Source organism: Sylvia atricapilla, chromosome 9 (assembly GCF_009819655.1).
Source record: "Sylvia atricapilla isolate bSylAtr1 chromosome 9, bSylAtr1.pri, whole genome shotgun sequence".
Taxonomy (NCBI): domain Eukaryota; kingdom Metazoa; phylum Chordata; class Aves; order Passeriformes; family Sylviidae; genus Sylvia; species Sylvia atricapilla.
This window is the reverse complement of record NC_089148.1, coordinates 28,796,892-28,819,703: the sequence shown is the minus strand read 5'-3', so window position 1 is coordinate 28,819,703 and position 22,812 is coordinate 28,796,892. Positions and strand designations below refer to the sequence as shown.

General features: G+C 41.6%; 2 protein-coding genes across 3 annotated transcripts; both read right to left on the bottom strand.

The window, feature by feature from the left end:
* Nucleotides 1–1,353: 1,353 nt before the first annotated feature.
* NDC1 (NDC1 transmembrane nucleoporin) lies at nt 1,354–15,465 on the bottom strand. Its single transcript, XM_066325459.1, has 18 exons — nt 15,389–15,465; nt 15,019–15,139; nt 14,008–14,109; nt 13,640–13,814; nt 13,036–13,174; nt 11,537–11,645; nt 10,634–10,685; nt 10,010–10,142; nt 8,930–9,022; nt 7,595–7,676; nt 6,617–6,772; nt 5,425–5,679; nt 5,173–5,291; nt 4,906–4,956; nt 4,419–4,482; nt 3,521–3,621; nt 2,447–2,607; nt 1,354–1,618 (listed from the first exon to the last, which is right to left on the bottom strand). Exons 1-18 carry the CDS (start codon nt 15,428–15,430, stop codon nt 1,555–1,557), a joined length of 2,019 nt encoding a protein of 672 aa, XP_066181556.1. The 5' UTR covers nt 15,431–15,465; the 3' UTR covers nt 1,354–1,554.
* Nucleotides 15,466–15,865: 400 nt separating this feature from the next.
* YIPF1 (Yip1 domain family member 1) lies at nt 15,866–22,536 on the bottom strand. 2 transcript variants are annotated; one of them, XM_066325457.1, is made up of 10 exons: nt 22,408–22,536; nt 22,190–22,263; nt 21,497–21,660; nt 20,773–20,853; nt 20,577–20,664; nt 20,336–20,452; nt 19,169–19,335; nt 18,149–18,331; nt 17,175–17,269; nt 15,866–16,207 (listed from the first exon to the last, which is right to left on the bottom strand). In XM_066325457.1, exons 2-9 carry the CDS (start codon nt 22,218–22,220, stop codon nt 17,180–17,182), a joined length of 921 nt encoding a protein of 306 aa, XP_066181554.1. In that variant the 5' UTR covers nt 22,221–22,263; nt 22,408–22,536; the 3' UTR covers nt 15,866–16,207; nt 17,175–17,179. The 2 variants fall into 2 exon arrangements, with proteins under 2 accessions (XP_066181554.1, XP_066181555.1); XM_066325458.1 differs by having other exon boundaries at nt 21,497–21,630.
* Between the last annotated feature and the right edge of the window lie 276 nt (nt 22,537–22,812).

Below are 22,812 nucleotides of genomic sequence, written 5' to 3'. Positions count from 1 at the left end.
CACAGCAATAAAAAAAAAATACTCCACCTGTTGAAAAGTGTGAAAAAATTATTTGAAACTTTCTTCTGCAGTATTTGGTTTACCGGTTACACCTGAGGTACCAACTAAATCACCATTTAACTCCAGGTGTACATTGCAATGCCAAAAATTACGCTAATTAAATTATTTAAAAAGTCAGGCAGGCAAGAGGCTTCTAACTGTGGTAGAAGTCAAGCACGGGGAAGCTTTAGCTTAACCTTTAAACATTGTGAAGGGCTATCTATCACCTTACTGTGATTGCTATGGGCCATCTCAATGCAAAAGGAACAACGTAATTCTCATTTCCACTGCCAAATCTAACATCTGCAGTGTCTGCATGACAAAAAAATTACCTCTCTGCACTGAAGAAAGCAACATGCAGGTCTCACTGGAAATCCAGGGGCTTCTCTTTTACTCAAACCTTACAGACATCCTATTACTACACAGCCACATCACACCAACATAACTGACACCATCCTCAAATCTTGGGTCCTCTGTTAAAAAAAATAAAACAACAAAAACCAACACAACAAAAACCATAGGATTAATAGCACTGAAGGAAAAAGATAGTTTAATTTGATAAGGCGAAACAAAACTAATTTGCAAGACCATTTAATTTGCTGTTCTCATCTTCATACTCCACACATTTTCCAGTATAGGTATCACAGTAACTGGAGTATGTTTAAAAACTGAGAACTTAATTTTCAAAATATTTAGGTTTTCAGAGAAAAGAGCTTTTAAAAAGTAATATTTTCCACCAGAATCTACCAATAATGTATACCATTTTGAAAAATCTGGATGTGCTGCAAATTGATCCTTCCTACCCCACAAACAGAAAGCTGTTGATCTAAACTTTATTTCTCAATATCATTACTCAGGAGTTTTACTAAATGCAGTACTGTTTTCTTTATGTTTCTGTATAGATCAGAACTTGGTTTGCTAAGTCACCTTAAAGATAAAATCTGAGCTGCTTACTTTCCAGGCAGTATTTGGGAGCTATTAATGCCTTTGTGCACACCCATTTTACTCTGAAGGAGTATTTCCAGCTTACAGAGGAGCAGCATGTTTTATTCCTGGGCACATCTGTTTCCTACACTTAAACTACACTCCTGATCTAAAAGTGTTATCAACTAAATTTATGAAGCCCTTAAACACCAAGTATCTACGTGAATCTCTCCTCATCCCCTTAACAGAAGAGAGTAGGAAGAGAACACAGTGTGAAAACTAATGAAAGATCTGAGTGTCAAAATAACTCTGGCAATCTTAAATGTCATAGTCTTACCTAGAAAGAACCAGCACTTTCTCATTTGTAAGTGACATTAAAAGAAGGCAAGATGGCATAAATTATAAGTTTTATTATACAAAAATGATCCAAACCCATCAGAACTCTTCTACAGTTCTAAAAGTTTTGTTCTGCAACTTATACTTCCATATGCTTTTCCAAAAAGCCAAGGTAAAAAGCCTCATTAGTCCCATTTTCTTCTTAGCAAGAGTTTTGAAAAAAAAAAAAAAAATCAACCGTAGCTGCATCAAAATTTATTCTTTGTACTCCAGGAATTGCTGAAGTCTTTTCTTGTGTTCTGTAGACACTTGTACCGCACTAGAAAGAAATGCAGAACATTTTACATTAAAGGTAATACAGCACAAAAATAAAGTCTCATGCCAAAATCAAGTGTACATTGAGATCAATTACACTGAAGCTAAATTTTATGAAAAACCATCTATGTTCCAAGACAAAGTAGCATTTAACCCTTGAAACTGTCTGTTCTTATCCTCAACAGCTTCTAAAAAATACCTATACCAGGAAACCTTGCCCATTTCCTTACCTCTAAAGAGCAACTGATTAACTTGCAAGGGTGATTTAGATAAGAAAGAATCTCCTAAAATGATCCCTCCTATATATTGAGCATTTCTAAACTGAGGGACATTTCATCCCCAGAGGGAGAGATGGGCAGATACTACAGGAGGTTTCAGTCCCACATATTCTAAGGCCAAGTATGGAAAGTTTGCCTGCTGGGAGAGTGGCTGAGGAAGAGCTGTTGGACAACAAGGCAGCAACAGAATTTCATTATTTGGACCCTTCATAGGATTTTCTCTCTGCAGAACAATTGTCTCTAGTTGATTTATTTTCTTTTCAGCAGCTCAGATTTATTAAACAAGTGGTATTCATGAACTGCTTCTAAAGAGTTCATGAAAAGTCACTAAGAAAAATTGCCCAGAAATCTTTGAATAATAAATTTCTAAGGGGGACCATATATCTACACAGGAACTTTTTAAAGTTCCACAAATCAAAAAAAAAAATACTAAAATACCATGTTATAATAATGACCAAAAAGGACTTTTTCCCTAAACTTCCCTTTTCACAGGTCCTATAATAACATTAATGAAACTAAATTTAAGAAGCATGCAATCATGAGGAAGTTCTTACTTCAAGTGTTCTCCAAAGACAGTGGTTATCCGGTACAGGGCTGTTTTCAGAGATGCTCTAAGTGCAAATCGTAGTGTTTTGTAGGATGTGTCCACCAGACTCCCTGAAATCCGGGGAGGTTTGCTAGAAACATGTGGCAGCTTGAAATGTCTGTCTACGACCTGATTGAGAAAAACAGATTCCTGTCATCTGTTCCATTATTTCATAATGTAACTAGGGACATCTTCATGTCAAATAAAGCGAAAATAAAGTGCAAGTTCAGAAATTCCACCAAGACACACAAAAATGTTTTGGAGACTGAGCATTTCCCAGCCATCAGCAGGAACACAGAACCAAGTTCTGTGAAATAAGATTCTCTGTTACTGAGTCTTAAGCTAAGCAAATCACATGCTGCAGGAGAAACACAATTCTGTCCTGTATTATGACTTGTTTCTTTCACAAACAAGGGTATTGGCTTTTTTTCCCCCCTGGTGCCTGTTCTTGGAATAGATGACTTACACTGAAGAACTTTAATAACCTCTAAATTCTTTCCAAGAATCTCCATTAGGGCAGTGTAAAAATGATTATGTTAATAGGACATGGATAGCCATGGAAATAAATCTGGATTTCTTAAAACACACATTACACAAACACCAGAAATTTGAGAGTAGTCTTAGTATTAGCAGAGACACAGATTTTATCCCCTGAGATTTGCAATGTCTCCAAGTGCTCCATGTTGCACCAGGAATTGTGTGCAACCAAATAAAGTTCTAACTCTGCAAAAGATACTGTGTTAGAATTGCTGTATCCCTGAAATAAACTCTTCAACCGAGCACACAGGAGCATTTCTTTAAAATTAAACATTCCATATTTTCTCTTTCCACATTTTAAAAAACCAACAGTGTTTTTATTCAGCTGTTTCACAGTGTACATAGTTGCAACCAGCTGTTTTGGTTAGAATAACTGCAGAAGAGCTGTTTTAGTGGCAGCAACTTCAATGTTATGACTAGTCAGCAAGGTTATTATGTAAAATCAACAAGTCTCCTTCTCCTCTCCTAAACTGGCCTTGCAGCAAGGAAAAGTTAACAGTTTTACCTCCTGAAGTGTCAGTAATGTGTTCAGGATAGCTGGCAGTGTAGTTTGGACAACACCAAACTGGTCTTCAGTAAAAGAGGCTGCTACCAAGTGAGACAGACCTTAAAAAAAAAAAAAAAAAAAAAAAAAAAAAAGAAAGTTGTTGTAATTAATGCTTCAAAAGGTGAGAATTCAATAACAAAGATCATGGTGTTGCCTAAAGATTCCACTAGTGTGCTGGAATTCCTCAGGACTTGCTGCTGCCAGCTGACAGTCACCTCAGCCCTGGCTCAAGTACCAAAGCACTCACTGGTTTGACAGGTGAATAACAGCTTGAGGTTGGTAAAGCAAGAGAGATTACATAAAAATACCATATATATACCCATAAAACACATCACTAAGAAAACTGATCAACTTTGCACAGTCAAATGTAACAGAAGATTCTATCAATACCAGCATTTATTCATGACTGAAAGGAACAAGAAAAATCCAAAATGTAACTTCATATTGTCACTGTTGTTCTAATTCTCTGCAAACCATCTTTTTGTTTATTTGTTAAGTTACTCCCTCAGCTCTGATAAACAGAGAAAGACCCAGAGCCTTTAGTCACAAAAGCTGTTCTAAAAAGGTATCATGCATCTGTCAGTAGAAAAAATGTAAAAGTGATACATGGGTTCACAGGAGAGAGAAGCACCAGAAATCAAACTCAGGAATCTGTACAGAACATAAAGTAAAAGATCTCACATGGGATCTCAAAGCTAACAAGTGAATTAAGACTTTAGTCATGTTGATGTCTGAAATGCATTTGTGTTTTTGTCAAAAGCATTTCAAAGATTTTTTTTTTTGTTACATTTATAAAGCACAGAGCCCAGAGAGTTTTCCATGAACCAACAGAGTGGATCACCTGGAAACCACTTACCTTCCAAAGCCCAGATGTGCATTTGGGCATCAGAGAAGACAGCTTGGATGGAGGCTTCTGGGTGCTGAGAAGAAACCAAAGTGTTATGAGTGCACTTTATAAATAATATCACCAAACTTGCAGGTTTCAAAACAGACTTGCAAAGCCTACAGATCTTGGGAAATAGCCAGAAAAATCTGATCTAAAGAAGTAAAATTCCTTTTGGACAGGAGCTGCCCACAAGGCTACAGCTGTAATTGAGGAGGGGAAAAAAAAAGGGAAAGATAAGGATATACACTAGTTTTCAAAGGCTAAGAATTCTTTAAGCAAAATGCGGTTTCTAATCAGATGAGTTTAAAAAAACGTTTTTATTCTAATTTTCTGCAGGTATGGGACAATCCTGCTGTGAAACTCACAGCAAGCAAGAAGTTGTACTTATGGAAAGCCTTAGATGAAAATACAGGTTTTAAAGCCATTACCTGTGTCTCAAGCACAGGACCACCCTTACCTTGCTGAAGAAATACATTATCAGAGCCCGTTTGGACAAGAAGTTTTTTATCTGAAAAGAAACAAAAAATTAAACATATCATCTGCATTTATTTAATGCACAGTTGCCCCTTCTCAGCCCTACCACCTTCACACAGCATAAAGGCATTAGGAGTGGAGGCAAGGATTTGTGTTATATAAACTAAGTGGAGAAGGAAGTATTCATTCCATAAAGTGGAAAATTCTTCAAGAGAGGTATCACCTTCTAAGCACTGCAATTTTACTGCACCTGTTCTTGCTTGTTCTGAAGCCATGTGTAGATAAATCTTGGCTGCACTGCCTCACTGCCAGTTCTTGCAGCAGAGAGCACTGGCAAAGATTCATGGTGGGAACCATTCATTTGCTGATCTGCAAGAAAAAAACGTACATTATCTTCAGAAAAACTGATTGCTGTCACTTTAATCCTCACTATGCAGCTCTCCACTGACAAGGCTACTACACTTATGGCTGTGAGGCTTAAGTGCTGTGGAAGAATCTCTACCTGAAAGTGATGTCCACAGCTTTGGTCCCCTCCTCACCACATGGGGACTCTGGACTGATCCATGCCAAGGAGACTTCACATCCACAACTCCCATCTTGTAACTTAAAGCAGGAGAGCTGAAAGGTGAACCAACATCAGAGCCAGGAGATGTCTTCACAGGCATCAGGAATGGCTTAACCAGTGGAGACATGGAGGCTCTGAGAACAATGTTGGACCTCTGTGACTGGAATGACATGTCTTCTATGCCAACAGCTCCTGGTGACAAAGAACACACTGCATGAGGACAACAGGCTGGCACAATGACTTAGGAGATGGGTTTGTTACTTGACTGCTATTTCAACAACTTCTCTATCAGAACTTTTAGGAAGAACATTGTTAGCACTCTGGTCTTGCAAAGAAGTACACATCAACATAATCATGGAGAGTTTTCAAAGTTCATCAGCTTAAAAACAGCGAGTGAGGAGAAGAATCCTTGTGGATTTATTGATTTTACTCCTGCTAGCCAATATTCCAACACCCTGCTATACATGAAGGCATGTCTGTCCCCAAATCCAAGGATCAGCAGCACCAGGAGAGATTCACCTGTGACATACAACAGTGTCTGCTGTTGCCAGGGCACTGCCTGCTGAGGGATTCCATGACCTGGCAGCCCTGTGCTCACACAGCCGTGCTGCCAGGAATGATGCCCAAGTCTGGCATGTAAAACACTCCAAATGCCTGGAGGCTGCTCACAGCTCAGGAGTCAGACTGGGCTTTCCTCGCTCTACAGTGATATTAGTGAATCACACAAACATAAACAGAACCTAATTTTAACATCTTAAACTAATCATAAGAGCAGTTATGCAAATTACAGAGCATCTCTTGGCAAGACTTAAATTCTCCCTGTGCTGTGTTCAACCACTTACTGAAACTGTGATAATCAGACTTCTTTTATTCATGCAAGTATGGAAAAAATACTGTGTTGAACATAATATCATGCAAATAAAGAAACTGAGTAAACATGATAATTGCAGATTTTCTAGCTATTTTGGGATTATTTCAACACAAATACCTAAGATTAATTGGGGGAGGATCTTTTTTGTTTGTATTTATTTGCAGAAATACCTCATTTCCCTCATAAAATTTAATTGAGACTAATGATCTATTGCTACCTTCATGCTTTACAAACCTTTACGAGCATTTCCTCACATACCTGCAGTCTGTGGAGGTACTTTCAGCTCTCCCACTGGTGGCTTTGCTCTCCCATTTGCTGCTGCTGCTTCTTGCTGTGCAATCAGCCTCTGAGTCAGGTCACTCAGGAGACTCAAACACTCCCGGGATATGGCAGTCCAGTTGTGTGGGTGCCCACCTGGCAGTGCACAGAAAGATCAGGGTTTATTTAACCCAGCTGCTCCTCCCTGGATCTGTTCTGACAGTGCCCATGTGCTCTCAGCAGGAGCTTCACTGTCACAGTACCACCCAGCTTCCAAATCACCACAGGGCATTTGCACTGTGACAACATGTTTGTACTGAGAGGAAGATGAAAACATGGACAGATTCAATGGATAACTCAAGAAAGACTTCAGTGAAACCTGCTAAGCAAGCAGCAAGCAGGCAGTTCAGCCCATCAGATCTGAAATCACTGAACAGCTGAAATGAACCAATATCAGTGGCAATGGCAACACAGTTTTGAAGCAGTACAAACACTAGAATTTCTAATAAGGTGCTACAAAAAGTTCCTGAAGGCTTCTAAGGAGTTTTAATTGACCTCCTCTGCCATATCTGAATAGAGCAAAAGGACTGTGCACCAACTGAAGTTACAGCCAGTGTTTACTCTCCTGGCTGCTGTGGTGACTCAGTATTTGTGCCTCATTTCCCCTCACTCACACCTCAGCATTCAGCTCCCATACACATCTGTTAGGTTAACCAGTCTGGACTATCTCACTGGATTTCAAAATCCTAAACCTGTGTTTCCTCGTGGCTGTCATTTAAGTCCAACAGACACCACAACTGGTTGAGTTTAGCAGGTGAAACAATATGAATATAGAGAATCAAACATCCTTTTGGAACAGGCACCACAGAGAAGAGGCTCCTAGCTTATGTCACATACCTTACATTATATAATTTCTAAGAGCATTTGACTAATGAGTTTAAAAAAAAAGAATCAACACAAAATAGTTTTTATAATTACCTGGCTGACTAAGGCTAAAGACTTCCTGTCGTCGAACAGGAGAATATTGGGAAAGTAACATCAAGTCTTGTAAGGCTAAAAACTACAAAGAAAGGAGAATGGTTTAGTGCATGCAAAGTCCAATGTATTTGCTTAAAAAAATATGTAGCTATCCATACAAAATCAATCCCTACCAAAGGATGAGTTCACACTGGCTAAAACCAGTCAGTCATGTAACAGAAAGAGAATGGAGGTAAATCCTTAAAACCACTCTGGATGGGGCTGCTGAGCTATTAAGAGCTTTACTGATACGTCAATTCTCAGGAGTTAAAGAAGATTTAATGCTTGTTTTATTCTAATAGCTCGGGCAGAGCGATATTAAGACACTAAAAAGTCTAAGAAAAGAACTGTTTTTGCAAACCAGAGCTCAATTACAGCTTTAAGGGTCAGTGCCTTATGGGACCAACCTACCACTGCTTTTTCATGTGATTAAGCAACTCATGTGCCACACCAAAAATAACCAGATTTCTCACAATATTCAAAACTCTACTATAAATTGGGCACTTTAATGAGGTCATATATTACATCTCCTGTTGCTTTAACTGTTTGTGCTCAACTCTTCCTCACCTATCCTCAGATAATGCAGCAAAGCTTGAAAAGGTATTGTAGCCTATTATATCTCCAGCCTTATCAGAAATCTGTAAAATCAGTGAAGGTAGATTTTGCATGTGCAAAAGAATATTCTTATCTTTATTTACATAATACCTCTTAAACAAGGTCTCCAATTTCTAAGTGTTATAATCAGTAAGTCCTATTAATGATTACCATAGATGAAAATTCCTCTTCTTTACTCACAGGTTTTAAGTAGCTTTTTACTATTGCCTTCTATAAAAAAGAAACCCAACTCCCAGTGTAAGTATGGATATATTTTTAATTTCAAAAGAGAACACAGATGTTAAAAGCTCAAATATACGTTGCAGAGACAAGATGTTGAGAGCACAAAGGTTTGAGGAAACACCTGCTCATGTGACAAGACTCAGGAGTTACAAAAACCTGAATGCCACTAAGCTGCTGGTTTTGCATCAGTTCACACAGTGACACCTCTGTTGCACACAGCTCTTACCTCTAACTAAATGAATCTTCAGCTCACAGTAACAGTGTGGTGAGCACCAGCAGATGTCACTACTGAACAAATTTTCATCATTAATTGCAACAGCCCCGTGAGTGCTCTGAGGCAGCTTTTCAAGGAAGTAACACCACAGTGAACAGAACTGGTACCTGGAAGATGGAACTGGATGCTCTGAAAAACACCTTTTCAGCAAACATCTGTCAGAGAAGAGGTAGGAGTTCAATTACCTTTATAAGGAGGGGAGGATTGCTGTTTAAGATTTTAGGCAGGCACTGGTCTGTCTCCTGAGCAAACGTTGGTTGAATGGGAAAATGATGACTCTAAATAGAAACATCAAAAGTTGTGTTTTACAGAGGAAAACACTTATGAAAGACCAGTAAACTGGCCTGGAATGTCTAACATAGAAACAAGAAGAGTTTACTCCTTTCATTTAAAATTGAGAAATCTTAGAACATCCACATATCTTTATCTTCAAATAAATGTGCTCATGTGGGCTACTCTTACAATTTCTTTCCTGACTTTTCAAGTTAACACTATGCAAATATTTAAAAGCAACTTTGGAAATTTTTTAGCTCATTAGAAAAAAAACCAAAACCATGTGGATAAACAAATCTTTTTTTTTAATCAGCCAAAAGGGCAAAGTCCATTTTATACTTTCACAGGTGGATGATTTCTTTTGTCTTCCACAGTTTTATAAGCAATACAGGAATTAGAGATGTTGACAAGGTGTTCACTGGTGTTTGTTATTATCCTTTGAGACAGGTTACTCACACCTCAGAGCTGTTGTCATGCGTGACTCATTGTTGATCTTTTCTCCACATAATCACAAGTACACCCTTCTAATTAAAGCTAATTAAACACCCTAACAGCACTGTATTTGCCATTTCATTCCATGAGTACTTTGCACCAATACATTGACCCAGGATTTAAACCTCACCTTTTTTTCTCTTTTATCAAGTCTCATAGTGTTTTAATTAAAAATAAAATAAAAATCAAGTCAGATTAAGAATTTATTTTCCTCTCTAAGGAAATATCTGGAAACAGAAGCAGAGGAGTAAGAGGAGGTGGTGGCAGTAACAAAAACATTAATTTTGTAAAGACCACAGGTCTTGCATTGAGAAGAAAGGAAAAGCCAGTCAATGCCAGGCCTCTCTTGACTATTCAGTTACCAGTTACTATCTGTAGTGCATGCTGTGAAAATTCAAGAACTCACAATGAGTTACTTCTTAGGCAGAAGTGCTTTTGAAATGAAAGAATTATCTGTGCCACACTGATGATGTAAATTGAGCACTGTCACAAGAACTGACCTCTGTGGCATAGATTTTGAAGAGCAGCCAGGCAATGTACCAGGTCATCAGGAGAAACACACCACTCAGCCAGGTATGGTAAAACAAGGAGAGATCCAATAAGCCACTCAGAGTGTCAAGAGGATGTAATTTACTGCAGATAAAATAACCAAGAGGATAGAAGTATTTTAGTATTTCCTTAGTATTCTTATGAAGGAAAAATAATTAAGGAAAAATAAATATGAAATATGTAGAGTTTTAGTCAATTAAGGTATTAAGACTCCAGTTTCCCTATTTTAAAACAAACAGCAGTCATAAAAAATAAGGATGTTCCTCCCCCCCAAAAAAAAGATACCACAGAAAACCAGATAAAACTCATAGATGCAATCTGGAGTGTTTGCCCTTTCTAATACTTCAGAGGCTTACAGAAAAAGAAAAAAAGGTGATTTCCTAATTACTGTCTTAATGACAACGTGGTTTCTACAAGGGGATGCTGGTTACTTTAGGATTCATTTCAGAAATGGCCAGAGCTCCCCACATTCTGTGTGGGGAGGCAAAGAACTGAGTCCTGCTGCCAAGCAGGACTTCCTCAGCAAAGGAACCTCTCAAGAATATTCCAGGTTTCCAGCACAATGTCCTGCCTACCTGTCTGTATGAAGATCCATCGTGGTACAAATCCACACCTTTGGGATATAACCTAGGAGGTCAAAAAGAAACTCTGAAACAAATACAATGCTACAAAACACACACACAGTAGGCCAAAAAAACAAGACAAAAATAGAATTCATGCAGAGACAAGAGACTGGTCTTGGAACTCACATGGACAAGGAAACAATCTGCCCTTGGGGTTACTTTGTTTTAAGAAAGAGAAGAATAAGAATGAAAAAAGGTTTCAGCCTAGCAGCTATACATTAAGAGATGCAGACCTTCTCTTTTATTGCTGCTTCTCAGCAGTGAGTTAATTGTGTTTCCTCACTAACCAAAGAGGGTTAATAGTAATTTAATATTAATTTTCACTACAGCCCAGGCAGCAGCAAAGTGCTTTTAAAGACTTAATGGAATCTGATCTAGAGCCACCATAGTTTTAATTTATCCCCTGATGTAAATAAAGGGATAATAATTCTTGCATATTTTGACATCATTTAGGAGGATAATTACAACCCTAACAAAGAACTCCTGATTTTCAGAAAATCCAGTGCAAGCATCTTCATCAGCACAGATTTTTTTTTTTTTTTTTTTTTTTAACCACAGACCAAACTCCATTTTCATATGGGAGGGAACCATCCTGCCTTTGTTTCCCAGGCTCCAAATAATATACAGGACACTTGAGAGTAAAGCCAAAGTGCTGATCTTTGCCTAAAAAAATGGGATGATACAGCAACATCACACACAGAGAAGTCCTGCCCACTGATGGTGTGTCAGCTTCAGCTCTGGGACACAACATTTCCACTACCAGGCAATGGAAGGACCAGGCCAAAGCCTGATTGATCCAAGTTTTCAAATAGAAGAATTACAAATTAAAAAGTAGAGAATGTCAGGAGCCCTTACCAAAAAAGTAGTATGTGACGCAGAAGTTTCTAACAAAATATAGTGATTCCACACAACTGTGTTTTATCAGGAGACGCAAAGATCTTCTGAAACGTAAATACTTGTATTGCTAAAACCAAACCAAATAAATAGTTTAGTATTCCACATTCAGTATAAATCAATGAAACAGTTAATAAAAATAATACAACAGAAAAGGAAAAGCTACTTGAAAGCCTGAAGTCTAGATCAATTAAAAACTTAGTTTAAGGTAATTCCAAGTGTTGCATTTATTAATTATGCTCCCAGTCCTTCCTGACATTTTATAATCATTTCTAGTTCTTATCCTGTTTCCTGCTTGTAGCAGTGAAAATTAAGAATGGTGTAGATTGACTCAATACACAAGGGAACAAACTAGATTAACCCTGTCTAATGTAAAATAAAGAGGGAAAAAAAAAAAAGGGGGGGGCATATTTCATCTACTAGATTTTATTTACATTCTAAATGCTTAATTTAAATATAGGGAAAAATTGACAAGCCTGAGTTCCACAGTCAGTAATCATCCAAGCAGCAAAACCAATATAACACTGATGCTTCCCTCCAAATAAATAAACTCTGTATGTTTCCAAATGACTGAAGCAACCCAGCTGACAAATGAAACCATGAAAATGAAACTATGCAAATAGAACCAAAGTATTTTTTTCATTTTACTAGGTTGCATTAGAAAAAAAAAATAACCCAAACAAACAACAAAAAATGGAGAATTAACAATATTGAAATAGATTTTAAAAATATATTCTAACTACAGCATTGCCAAAATGCTGCTTGGTTTGCTGATGAACTGAATGGTCAGCATAATGCAGCACACATATCTTTCACTAATATAACCAATTTTGATTAAAGACATCTTTGGCCAAGTTGCTTGGACTGTGTCAGTCTGGGATCAGACAAAGTTAATGGCTGCTGTGAGGCTGCAGCACCAGAAGTATTTTTAAGATGATGTTTCATAAGGGTACAGATTTCTGCAGGAGTCTTCCAGAGGAATTAAGGGAATTTCAGTTCCCATAGTGGCTACACACACAAAAAGGCTTTAGATGTTGAGCTCTAAGCAAGATGCAATGCACTATTTAGACTTGAACTGAAGTTGGTTTTGTTTTGTTTTTTTTTTTTTTAAACTGTCAAGATTTTCAGCTTTTAGGTGACTCTTATTGTCATTCCTGAAATTGTTTGTGCACATTTTCTTTTTGCTGTAGTTCAGCTGCCACCTCAGCCAGCTTTAACATGCATCAGAGAAATGTTAGAAGAGTCAGAGCATCCCAATTTCTGTGCTCATTCAAAAGGAGCTGAGCAGGAAGGAGCAGGATGAACAGTGCTGGCATTTAAAGCTGGGTGTACACTTCATCTATCAGTGACAGCAGCTGCACACAGGCAGCTCCTGCTGCCATGCTCATTAATCATCCAGCCTTTTTTGATAACTGTTTTACTTATACACGTCTTTCTACAAAGATGCTTAAACCCCTTACCTGTATGATGGGAAACGGCAAATAATTCATGTTGTTAATAAGATAGAAAAGGCTGTAACTGTATCCCAAGAAAGCTCCAGAAAGCAGAAAGAAAAGGTGATACTCATTTAGGCACATCTGAGGAACAGCATCTTCTGGGCTAAAATAGAAAAGTTAGAATCAATTCTGAGTCCAAAACAAAAAACTGTTCAAGCCCTGGGAAACTCAAAAAAGAAGTTTGATTTTACTTTCCTGATCTGTACTTCTGATGATCTCTCTGTAAGCTTTTGCTAAAGTAAGAATCTCACCACTTGTTTTTGTAATTTATGCATGAAATTCGTCCCATTAACCACAAGACCAAGACCTAGTTCAAGTGACAACCAACTTGTCAACAACTTTCCAATAGGAACCCTGGCAATGTAGCTTTTCTGGCCCAGTTATTTCTCTGTGCATTGTAACATTTACAAAGGGGGGCATTTTTTGTCCTCTAATAAAGAAAATCAACATGTATTTAATTGCTGGTTTTTGAGAATATCCAAATTCTTGGGATTCTTTTTGAAAGAAAGGGTCAGTAAATACATTTTACAATAAAAGTTCTTTGTTTATCCCTGACACACACAATTACCTTTCTGCAGGCGTGCAGGACACAGCAAGAAACTGGAACCTCCCTTTTGTCATGACTGTAGCACACCAAGCAACCAGCATTCCCATGATGGCATGAACAAAGGAATGGATGACTTGCTGAGGGTGAATAATTTTTCCTATCAGTGCTAATCGAGAGCATGGTATCGATGGCACCACTGTAAAGAAAAGCAGAAAAAGCATTTTCATTTCTTACTGATAAAATCTTTCATTGAAAAAAAAAAAAAAAAGAGAAAAAATCCACCATTGTCACTAAAGAATTTTTCACAGTCAGGATCAGTCACTGAATTATAAATGATGATCCTATTTAATTTAGGTGTCGAAGATAGTTCAACAATTTACACAACCCACCTGCATAAAATTCAACGTTGAAGATGCTTATTACTATTATCACCATAGACATCAGGAAGATACAAAAGATGACATAGGAAGTATACAAATCATTGAAAGAATCTAAAAAAAAAAAAAAATTATTGTTCAGAAATTTGCAATAACACAGCAGCGACACATTAACTAACAGAAAACAGCATTTAAGCAATGGACAATAATCCACTGAGTGCTTAAAGTGTTTAAAGTCAATGGGCTTTCAATCCCACATGAGGTCTGCCCAGCTACACAACATTTCTGCACAAAAGCATATTTAAACTTCATAGAAACTATCTTACACCCTTGCAACTGCTTTTCTTATAAGTGAACACTCAGAAGTTTGTTTAAAAAAAATTTAACTGTGGCTCAAATATCACATTTCCCCTCATTTAAGAAAAGCTGCAGCCATCCAGTCACACTAAAGAGAGAAGAAAGTCCTTACAGAGTGGATTTTTAGGGCTTTTCTATTTTCAAGGGAGGAAGGAAGTCAGTTCTGCCTGGAGCAGCTCAGTGATCACAGGCATCGAGCTTCCAGCTAAACACCTCTCAATGTTCACTGTAGGCACTCAGGGGAAGTTATTCTCACCACGCAGAGTGGCTGCTTCAGGAATTTCTCTTAGGATTCAGCGTACCATAGAGAAAAGTGAAGCTGTTTATGGAAACAGCAGCTGCACAGGGTGGAAGTGTGTCCAAGGACTCAGAAGAGACAACTAATGCACTTAACCTGTTGTTTGGGGTTTTTTTTTCTGTGAGGCATTTACTCACATGAACTTGCAACACTTATTCCTACCTAGGGTGGACTGAGGCTGCTGCGGTTGTAACGCAGAAACATTTCAAAGGCCAAAGTCGATTAGAAACACAAGTGTAACACGATGCCACCGTCAGTTCCCGTTATCTGGGACTGAGCCCAAAACAACAGAGTGCAGGAAAAAAACCAACAACCCAGAAACACAAACACGTGAACGCAAAACCAGGAAAACGCGGCCGAGCACCTACTGGAGATCCAGCGCACCGGGTGGAAGGGGTCGAGGCCGCTGAGGACGATGAAGGCCGCGGTGCAGACGGGCAGCAGCAGCACGGACCAGGTGATGGCGGCGGCCACTCGCCAGCCCAGAACCTGCGGGGACACAGCGTGAGGGGACCGGGACCCGCCAACCCAGTGCCTGCACGGTGACAATGGGAGGGGGGACCGACGCTCACCACCCCAGAACCCGAGGGGAGACAGAGTGAGGGGGCCGGGGACCGACACCACCCGCCAGCCCAGCACCTGCGGGGAGACAGCGTGACAGAAGCGGGGCCGGGAGGGATGCGCCGGCACAGCGCCTGAGCGAGCGCGGCCTGTGAGGAGCGCGGCCCGAGGACCGACCTGCCGGAGCAGCACCCGCTGCCCGCCCGCCGCCGCCTCCATGGCCGCGGCCCGGCCGCCCGTTCAAAGCCGCCGCCCAACGGCCCCACGTGCCGCCTTCGCGACACTTCCGCCGCGCGCGCGAGCGGCAGCCAATGGGAGGGCGCGCAGCCCGCTCTCCCCGCCCCCGGAGTGCGCCAGTGACGCCAGCGCAGTGGAGACTACAAGTCCCGGCGTGCCCCGCGCTGCCATGGCGGCCTGAGGGGGCCTGGGCTCTCCTGTGTGTCTAACGGGGCAGAATGCAGGCCGGGGCGGCGAGGAAAGAAATTGTCACATTAGGCCACATTACGGCCGTTTATTTACGCTTTGAAAGCCCCGCTGGCGGCTCGGGCCCACCTCAAGGGGGTTCATTCCTGTCACAACACCATGCCTTGGACCAAACCCTCCCCATAGCTTTAGAGCGTTAAGATGCTTTGCGCACAAAATACGGATCTCACATCGCCTTCAGAATGCTTTATTCAGAGGCAAAACAGTGTGGCGGGCATAGACTTAACTAAAGAAAAAATAAAACAAATCCCCCCAAAAAAGCGAAACAAAAGATTAAAAAAATCCCAACCAAACAAAGCCGACCCCTTTCTGTTCTAGACTGGGATCGATGGTTCACTCTCCTCCTGGAACCAGCCAGTGTCCAGTAAGCATGGAGATGTCCGTATGTCCATGGGACATCACTGTCTGTCCTGCTGCAAAACACATCCCTTGTCCTTGATGGTTCCAAGGTCTTCAGTGAAAAAATAATCTAAAATAAAACTACTGTATAGATGGAGAAACTGGTGCTGTCATCTGAAAGAGAGAAATAACTCCAGTGAATGTTTCAGCTCATCACCAGAGGACATAATTGGGCACATATTTAAGTCTCAATACTAAAATCCATTACTGTCATATTGATTCTTAGTAGGCATCTGGAATGAAAAACTGATTCTGCAGGAGGAAAAGCCAGTAAAATTGACTTGCATGGTTGGATTGTGTAATTTTTTATGTGCCTTTCACTAGGCCCATTTGGTTATTTCTTATATTATTTATTTTAAATCTAATATAACTGCTATTCAGTAAATACCCTGATTTTCACAAACACACTTGTGGCTGGCGTACTTGGAGTGGCCTGGCCTTGACATGTCTATTAGCCTGTTTCTCCTCCACAGAATTTTCCAACAGAATTGAAATGTCATCTGGTGCTGGCAGCAGCCCCGGATGGCAGGAAGCAAATGCTCAAGCTATCCCACAGAAGGAATGCAGTCCAGAGGGATGGATGGCTCAGGCTCTGAGTCAGCCCTGCCCAGAGCCTACACATGTCCCCACACAGGGCTGCTGCTCTGAAACACTGCCTCAGACATCAAGAGGGGAAATCCCAATCTGCTTTTTATATTAAAAGGAAAGAAAAACTGGAATGTAACAGTTTATTGCTTAAGTGTCACTTGTGCAGAATAAATTCAAATAAATGCTTTTGGGTTTTTGTAAGGGAATGGACTCTGGGATTGAGTATGTTATTTATTTAAATGTGAGTTTCTTCGCAAAGAGCAAACCTCAAAGGAAAAGGTAACGGCTCTTTGTTCCTCAGAGTCTTTTCAGTTTTTACAGCTATACTTAAAACTTACAACTGAAACAAAGTTAATGAATGTTATTTATATATAGACTCCATTTAGCAAAATTAGTCTGTTAAACCTCTTTCCATTCAACCATAATGATGGGGAAAAGTTTTAAGATATCTGTGATGACTGCAGAAAAAAATCAGTTTAGATTGGGTTCTTACCTAATTTAGTGACTCTTTGTTACTACTGTTGTTCCATTGTGAGCAGGGATAATAGGTGCAGGAATATCCAGTTCAGGGGCATCAAAAAAGTATGCCTACATTATCAGAGAAAAAAAAATATTTAGAGAGAAACATACAATGATGCCTCATCCCAGCTCTTTCCTTCCACACCCATCAAACACAGGTACAAACATAGCACTGAAATGGCAAATTTGAATCTTTTTCTGTTTTTACCAGATTAGAAACTGTCAATTAAAACGGTGCTCTGAAGTGTATTTTAACTGTTAGCAGCCAAGGCCTTTGAAAAAGACCTTGAAAGAGCCGGATTGCAGAGCCAGGGAGAGTTGTGTTTTGCTGTCACCTCTCTGCACAATGAGCTGTGGGGAACCAGATCCACCTACTCTGGAAGCTGTGGAAACGGAGGGCTGGCTGATACCCTTCTACCCACTTGTCATGGGTTAACAATGAGGAATAAGGAAACAAATAATTTAAGTGTGCGTTGTGCGTTTCAGTGGCCTCGGGGTCTTCTGTTTTCTAACACTTACAGTGTATGAAAACATAAACCTGCTAAAACTCATAAGCACACACTTTATATTGAACATTTAATTCTTCTAAAGGACTAAGCATAGTACTCCTTGGAATAAAGTGCAAATGGATACTATCAAGATTAATGCTTTGCTGATACCATGATGAATTCTAGGTAAATTCAAGACTGTCCTATGGCAGTTGGACTTGATGATCCTGATAGGTCCCCTCCAGCTTGGAGATACTCTATGACTCCATAATTGATTACTGAATTTATTACCAGCACTGTTAGGGGCACACTGACATCAATTTTCGCTACGTTTAAACTAACTGGAACGTTTACACTGGAGTTTCTCCAGTCACCAGCCAATCCCTCCTTCCCTTTCCCGTAACATGCCACCTGTCCTAGGAAACGAGAGATGAAGGCAAAGGAATGGCAGTGTCCCCACCAAACAGCCGACAGCCAGCAGGGCGTGCAGCAGCAGGATGGTGGCCACGGTGGCCACGGCGATCCTGCGGTTGTCGTCGCGCACCGCGGGCCAGAAGGTCATCACCAGCACCGAGCCCGAGAGGCACAGCGAGAACACCACCAGCACCCAGCGCACCACCTTCTGCGGGATGATCCACAAAATCTGCAAAAGGCAGGAGAAAGGGCTGGCAAAGAGGCTGCTCTGTGATACTCCATCACTTCCAGCTGATCGGTGCGCAAATGAACTCGCGCCTTCGTCTGACACATCTCCGTTATTGGAGGAAAGGGTAAGAGCAGTGATGAGCTTTACTCCCAGACACAAGAGTGAATCCTAAGTTAAACCACTCCCTCTAAGGCCTGTCCCCAGCCAGAGAAACTTGTCCTTGGAAGACAGCATTGCTGTCTGTCCTGCAGAGATGTGGACTCGATATTTTCTGAGCTTGAGAATTGCTAGCTCTTCTCAAGAAAAGCTTTTCAACAGCTTTTCTTTTTCCCAGAACAAACTTGTGTAAACAATATTCCTTTGCTGTAACAACAGGTGTTGTTTGCTGTTTCTGTTACTTAGCTAATAGAAGTCTCAGTCCTATGGACCAGTAACATATCTTCTTAGCTCAGCATGTTACAAAAGGTTGGATGAATTGTAAATAAAGCCTTCTGATTTCTACTGCCCTCTGACTGGAGTCAAGCATCTTTATTTTGTGTCCTATTGTGACACACAGATATCTGGGGACACAAACATCCTGATTCCTGAGGCTGCCTCGGGCTGCCTGCCAGGCTCACCAGCAGCACCTTGCTTGGTTTTGCTGCCTCTGGGGAAATGATGTGTCCTGGGCTTTTCCAACACCCAGAAGACACCTTCACACGAGGCAAGCTTCAAGAAAAAGAGCCAAATTATTCTCCCAGTCTCCAAAACGTTTACAAATATCAACAATATTATAATAAACAGCAAAATCTTCTCAAGCAGGACATGTGAGAGGGGGCATTCTTTAGCCATACGTACCGCCGTGGGAATGTAAATGAAGAGGGAGTAGCCATACACACACACTATCTCCAGGAATGAGTAGGAGACAATGTTCATGACTTTACTGTTCCTCCACATCAGGAATCCCCAGAGAGCGAGGGGAACAAGCCAAGCATATGCATAAATCGTTGTAGCTGCTATGGATACTGGAAACACAACGAAAGGTTTAATGTTCTACTTTGAATCCTGCCAGAATCAAATGTCTAGAAAACATTCAGCGTGAAAACTAAAAAGCTACCTGTGAAGATACTTCCAAAAAATGAAGTTTGAATTATCAATGAACTGGGAACTTTGCATTTGTATCTAGTTTATCCCCAGTACTCTGTCAGCACTCCAAGTTAGTTTAAAAGTAGACTTCTGTCTAGGTAATTTCAATTTCTTTATTACACCTGTGTACAAAAAGCTGTTGGTTTCAGTTGAAAAGGAAAAGCCCCAGAGGCAGGAAAAACTTAGTTAAAAATATAAATTCAGCTAGTGTCAAATCTGAAATTACTCAAGTGACTTCATTCCCAAGTGGCAACGTTCTTCCCAGTACACTGAGGATTCTGGAAACAAAGAGAGCTGTGTTCCTCTGCAGGGACAGCAGCCTCCCTCATAACACAAAGACAAATATAGACAAACTGGCTCCTCACTCTGAGTTCTTTGGGGAGCAAATCAGTTAAGCATCTTTTGCTTCTTTTTGAATTTGCCTGAAGGTAACAGCTTCCAGCCTTTAGTAGGTGGTATGAGTGATAACCTGATCTGGTAATTTTCTGCCTGAAGTCTGCAGGCTCCTGGGAGGCCGTGGAGGCCAATGCTGGGCATTCACTCTCTGTACAAGCAAACATCCACTAAGGCTAGAAAATAACTAATTACTCCTGCTTCCTCTTCTAAAACCCTGAAACTACTTTATGCTCTGAAGAAACAAGGTTCTGTGAGTCACAGCCCATTTTAAGGGCTTGTTTCACATGTCTAAAACTTTAAAGACAGCAATCAATCAATCAGAAGTCTGTGCTAAATCAAAGCAATGACCTGGTTTTATATTACTTCATTTGCACATATTAAAAAAAAGGACACACACACAAAAAAAAAAAAAAAACCAAAACGCACACACAAAAGACACCTCCACACACACAAAAAAACCCTCACAAATGACTACTTACAAACCTTTTCTGAACTCAGGCACATAGTGGTACGTTGGTTTGCCCAGATGGATGAAGAAATTTGAGAGATTGCCACTAACAGCAATGGTGAACACGAGTGTAGCACATATCCAAAATGGACCTTAAAAGGAAACAAAATCAATAGCACCTCCTCTGCTCTCTTGCTTTTTCAGACCAGCAAGTAAAATGAAATACAGACTCAAAATATTTAGCACAGAAAATAACTCCTCCCACCTCATACCTACCATAAAGGTCAGGATTGCTGCGGATATACAGCCTTACAAAGTTCTTCCCAGGGACTGGGAACACTGACCCTTTGATTCTGTCCAGGACCTATGAAACATAAGGATTTGTCTGACTGACAATGCAAGAAGGAAAAAAAAAGCTGAGTGGATAAGGCATAATTCAGACAACAGTTCTTCTCTGGAGCAGAGTATTAACCTGGTATGTGTCCACATCGAAGAAGGTCTGGTAGTAATCAAAAGTCCAGAAAGGGGCACTTTTCTTCTGTCCTGCAAGCAGCTGGATGGTGGGAAAGGCAACATGGAAAGTGTTACAAGCACACAATTTATGTATTACTAGCTCATTAACACAGCAGTCACATGATTTTGGTACTCAAACTGAAAACAAACTTAACAGGATAATGCTTCCTATGGATTATGTAATGGTTTCTCTCTCCCCCTCCAACAGCTGTTGGCAGCCAGTCTCTTATCTCCCTGTAGGCAGAATCATGGCCTGAGGTTCTAAAGAGCAGCCTGTCACTACCTGCTGCCACATCATCTGGAACACACACCCTCGTCACCATGACAAGTTCCTTTTGCTGTCAGAACCACAGAATGGCCTGTGATTGAAGGGACTTTAAAGATCATCTCATTCCAACCCCCCGCCATGGGCAGGGACACCTCCCACTATCCCAGGTTGTTCCAAGCCCCGTTCAGCCTGGTCTTGAGCACTTCCAGGGATCGGGGCAGCCACAGCTGCTCTGGCCAACCTGTGCCAGGGCCTCACCACCCTCACAGGAGAGAATTTCTCCCTAATATCCAATCTAAACCTCTTCTTTTTTAGTTTGAATCCATTCTCCCTTGTCCTGTTCTCTTCATGCTCTTGTAAGAAGTCCCTCTCCATCTTTCTCACCTGCCTCCAGCAGCAGGAGAGAGAGCATTACCTCTGTTTTATCGGAGTCGTCAGTGCCCAGTAACTCATCATCCTCTTCCCTCCCTGGCTCCTGCAGGCGGCTGTGCTGATTCTTGGGGATTTCCACTGGCTCATCGATGCTTATGGTGGTGGCATCAGGATTTGCTGCAAGCAAATTAGCTGCATCGTCAAATTCTGCAAATAAGTACATTACAAGACAGGCGATGATCAAGACACTACATTTTTTATTCTCGCGGCTCAAATAAACACATGAAGACCCTGAGACAGGATAACCACTAGCTTAGGCTTAGCTGGGTACGATCTGTTTCCAGCGGGTCTCTGCACGGGGACAGGAAAGCTACCTCGCTGAACAAACGGGTACTTTTAATATTCTCCAAAAACTGGTATGAGATTTTTCATGAAGAACTAAGGAAGACTGAAACCGCGGCCTTCTGCTGGTTACGGAGTGTTCTGCCCCTTGCCAGATGTCACTTCCTACCACAGAAGACTTCAGTCCACGATTTCAGTGAATACCGGGTACATTTTATAGCTCGCCAACAGCACAATTTCACCTCAGAAAATTCAGGATACCTGACCCCCAAGCAAAACTCCCAGGACGTTTTTATTGCGCGAACGCCCGAAAACGCTCCCGAAGCCTCCAGCGCCTGGCGGCTCCCCGAGCTGGGGCCCAGCCCCGCGTCCGCACCTGCGACATCGCCTTTACCTTGGAATTTGAGGTCGTCCGCCGTCGCCATTCATCCGCCTGGATGAGGATCTGCTCCCCGGGGCTCGACCCTCCTGCAAGAGGACAGGAGCAGCGCTGGGTCGGGTGCGATCCCCCGCCCTGTGCCAAGGCTGCCGTGCCAGCGCTGCCGTGCCCCGCGGCCGCGCCCCCCGCGCCCCCACAGCCCGCCCGTGCCCCGGCCCGGGGCAGCCCCGCACCTCGGCACCGCCACGGCCCCGCACCCGCCGCTCCGCTCCCTTAAAGGCGCCGCGGCCGCCGCGCAGCCGCAGCCAATCAGCGGCGCCGCCAAACCCCTCTGCCCCCCCGCCCCTCGGGGCGCAACAGCTGCGCAGGCGACGCGCCTGACACCGACCAATCAGAGGCCACGCCGCGCTTCCGCGTGCGCGCCCGCCCGCCCCCTTAAAGGGCCCGCGGCAGCCCGAGCGCAGCTGGTCAGGCGTGGTGGTGGCTGCCGTCTGTGAGCGTCCGTGTACGAACATACAGCGACTGTAGATAATCGTGCGCTTATACATCTGTTATAAACTTACACAGCGTGTTTTGGTAACTGAGGGGTTTATCAGAGAATCACAGAACGGTTTGGGTTGGAAAGGACATTAAAGCTC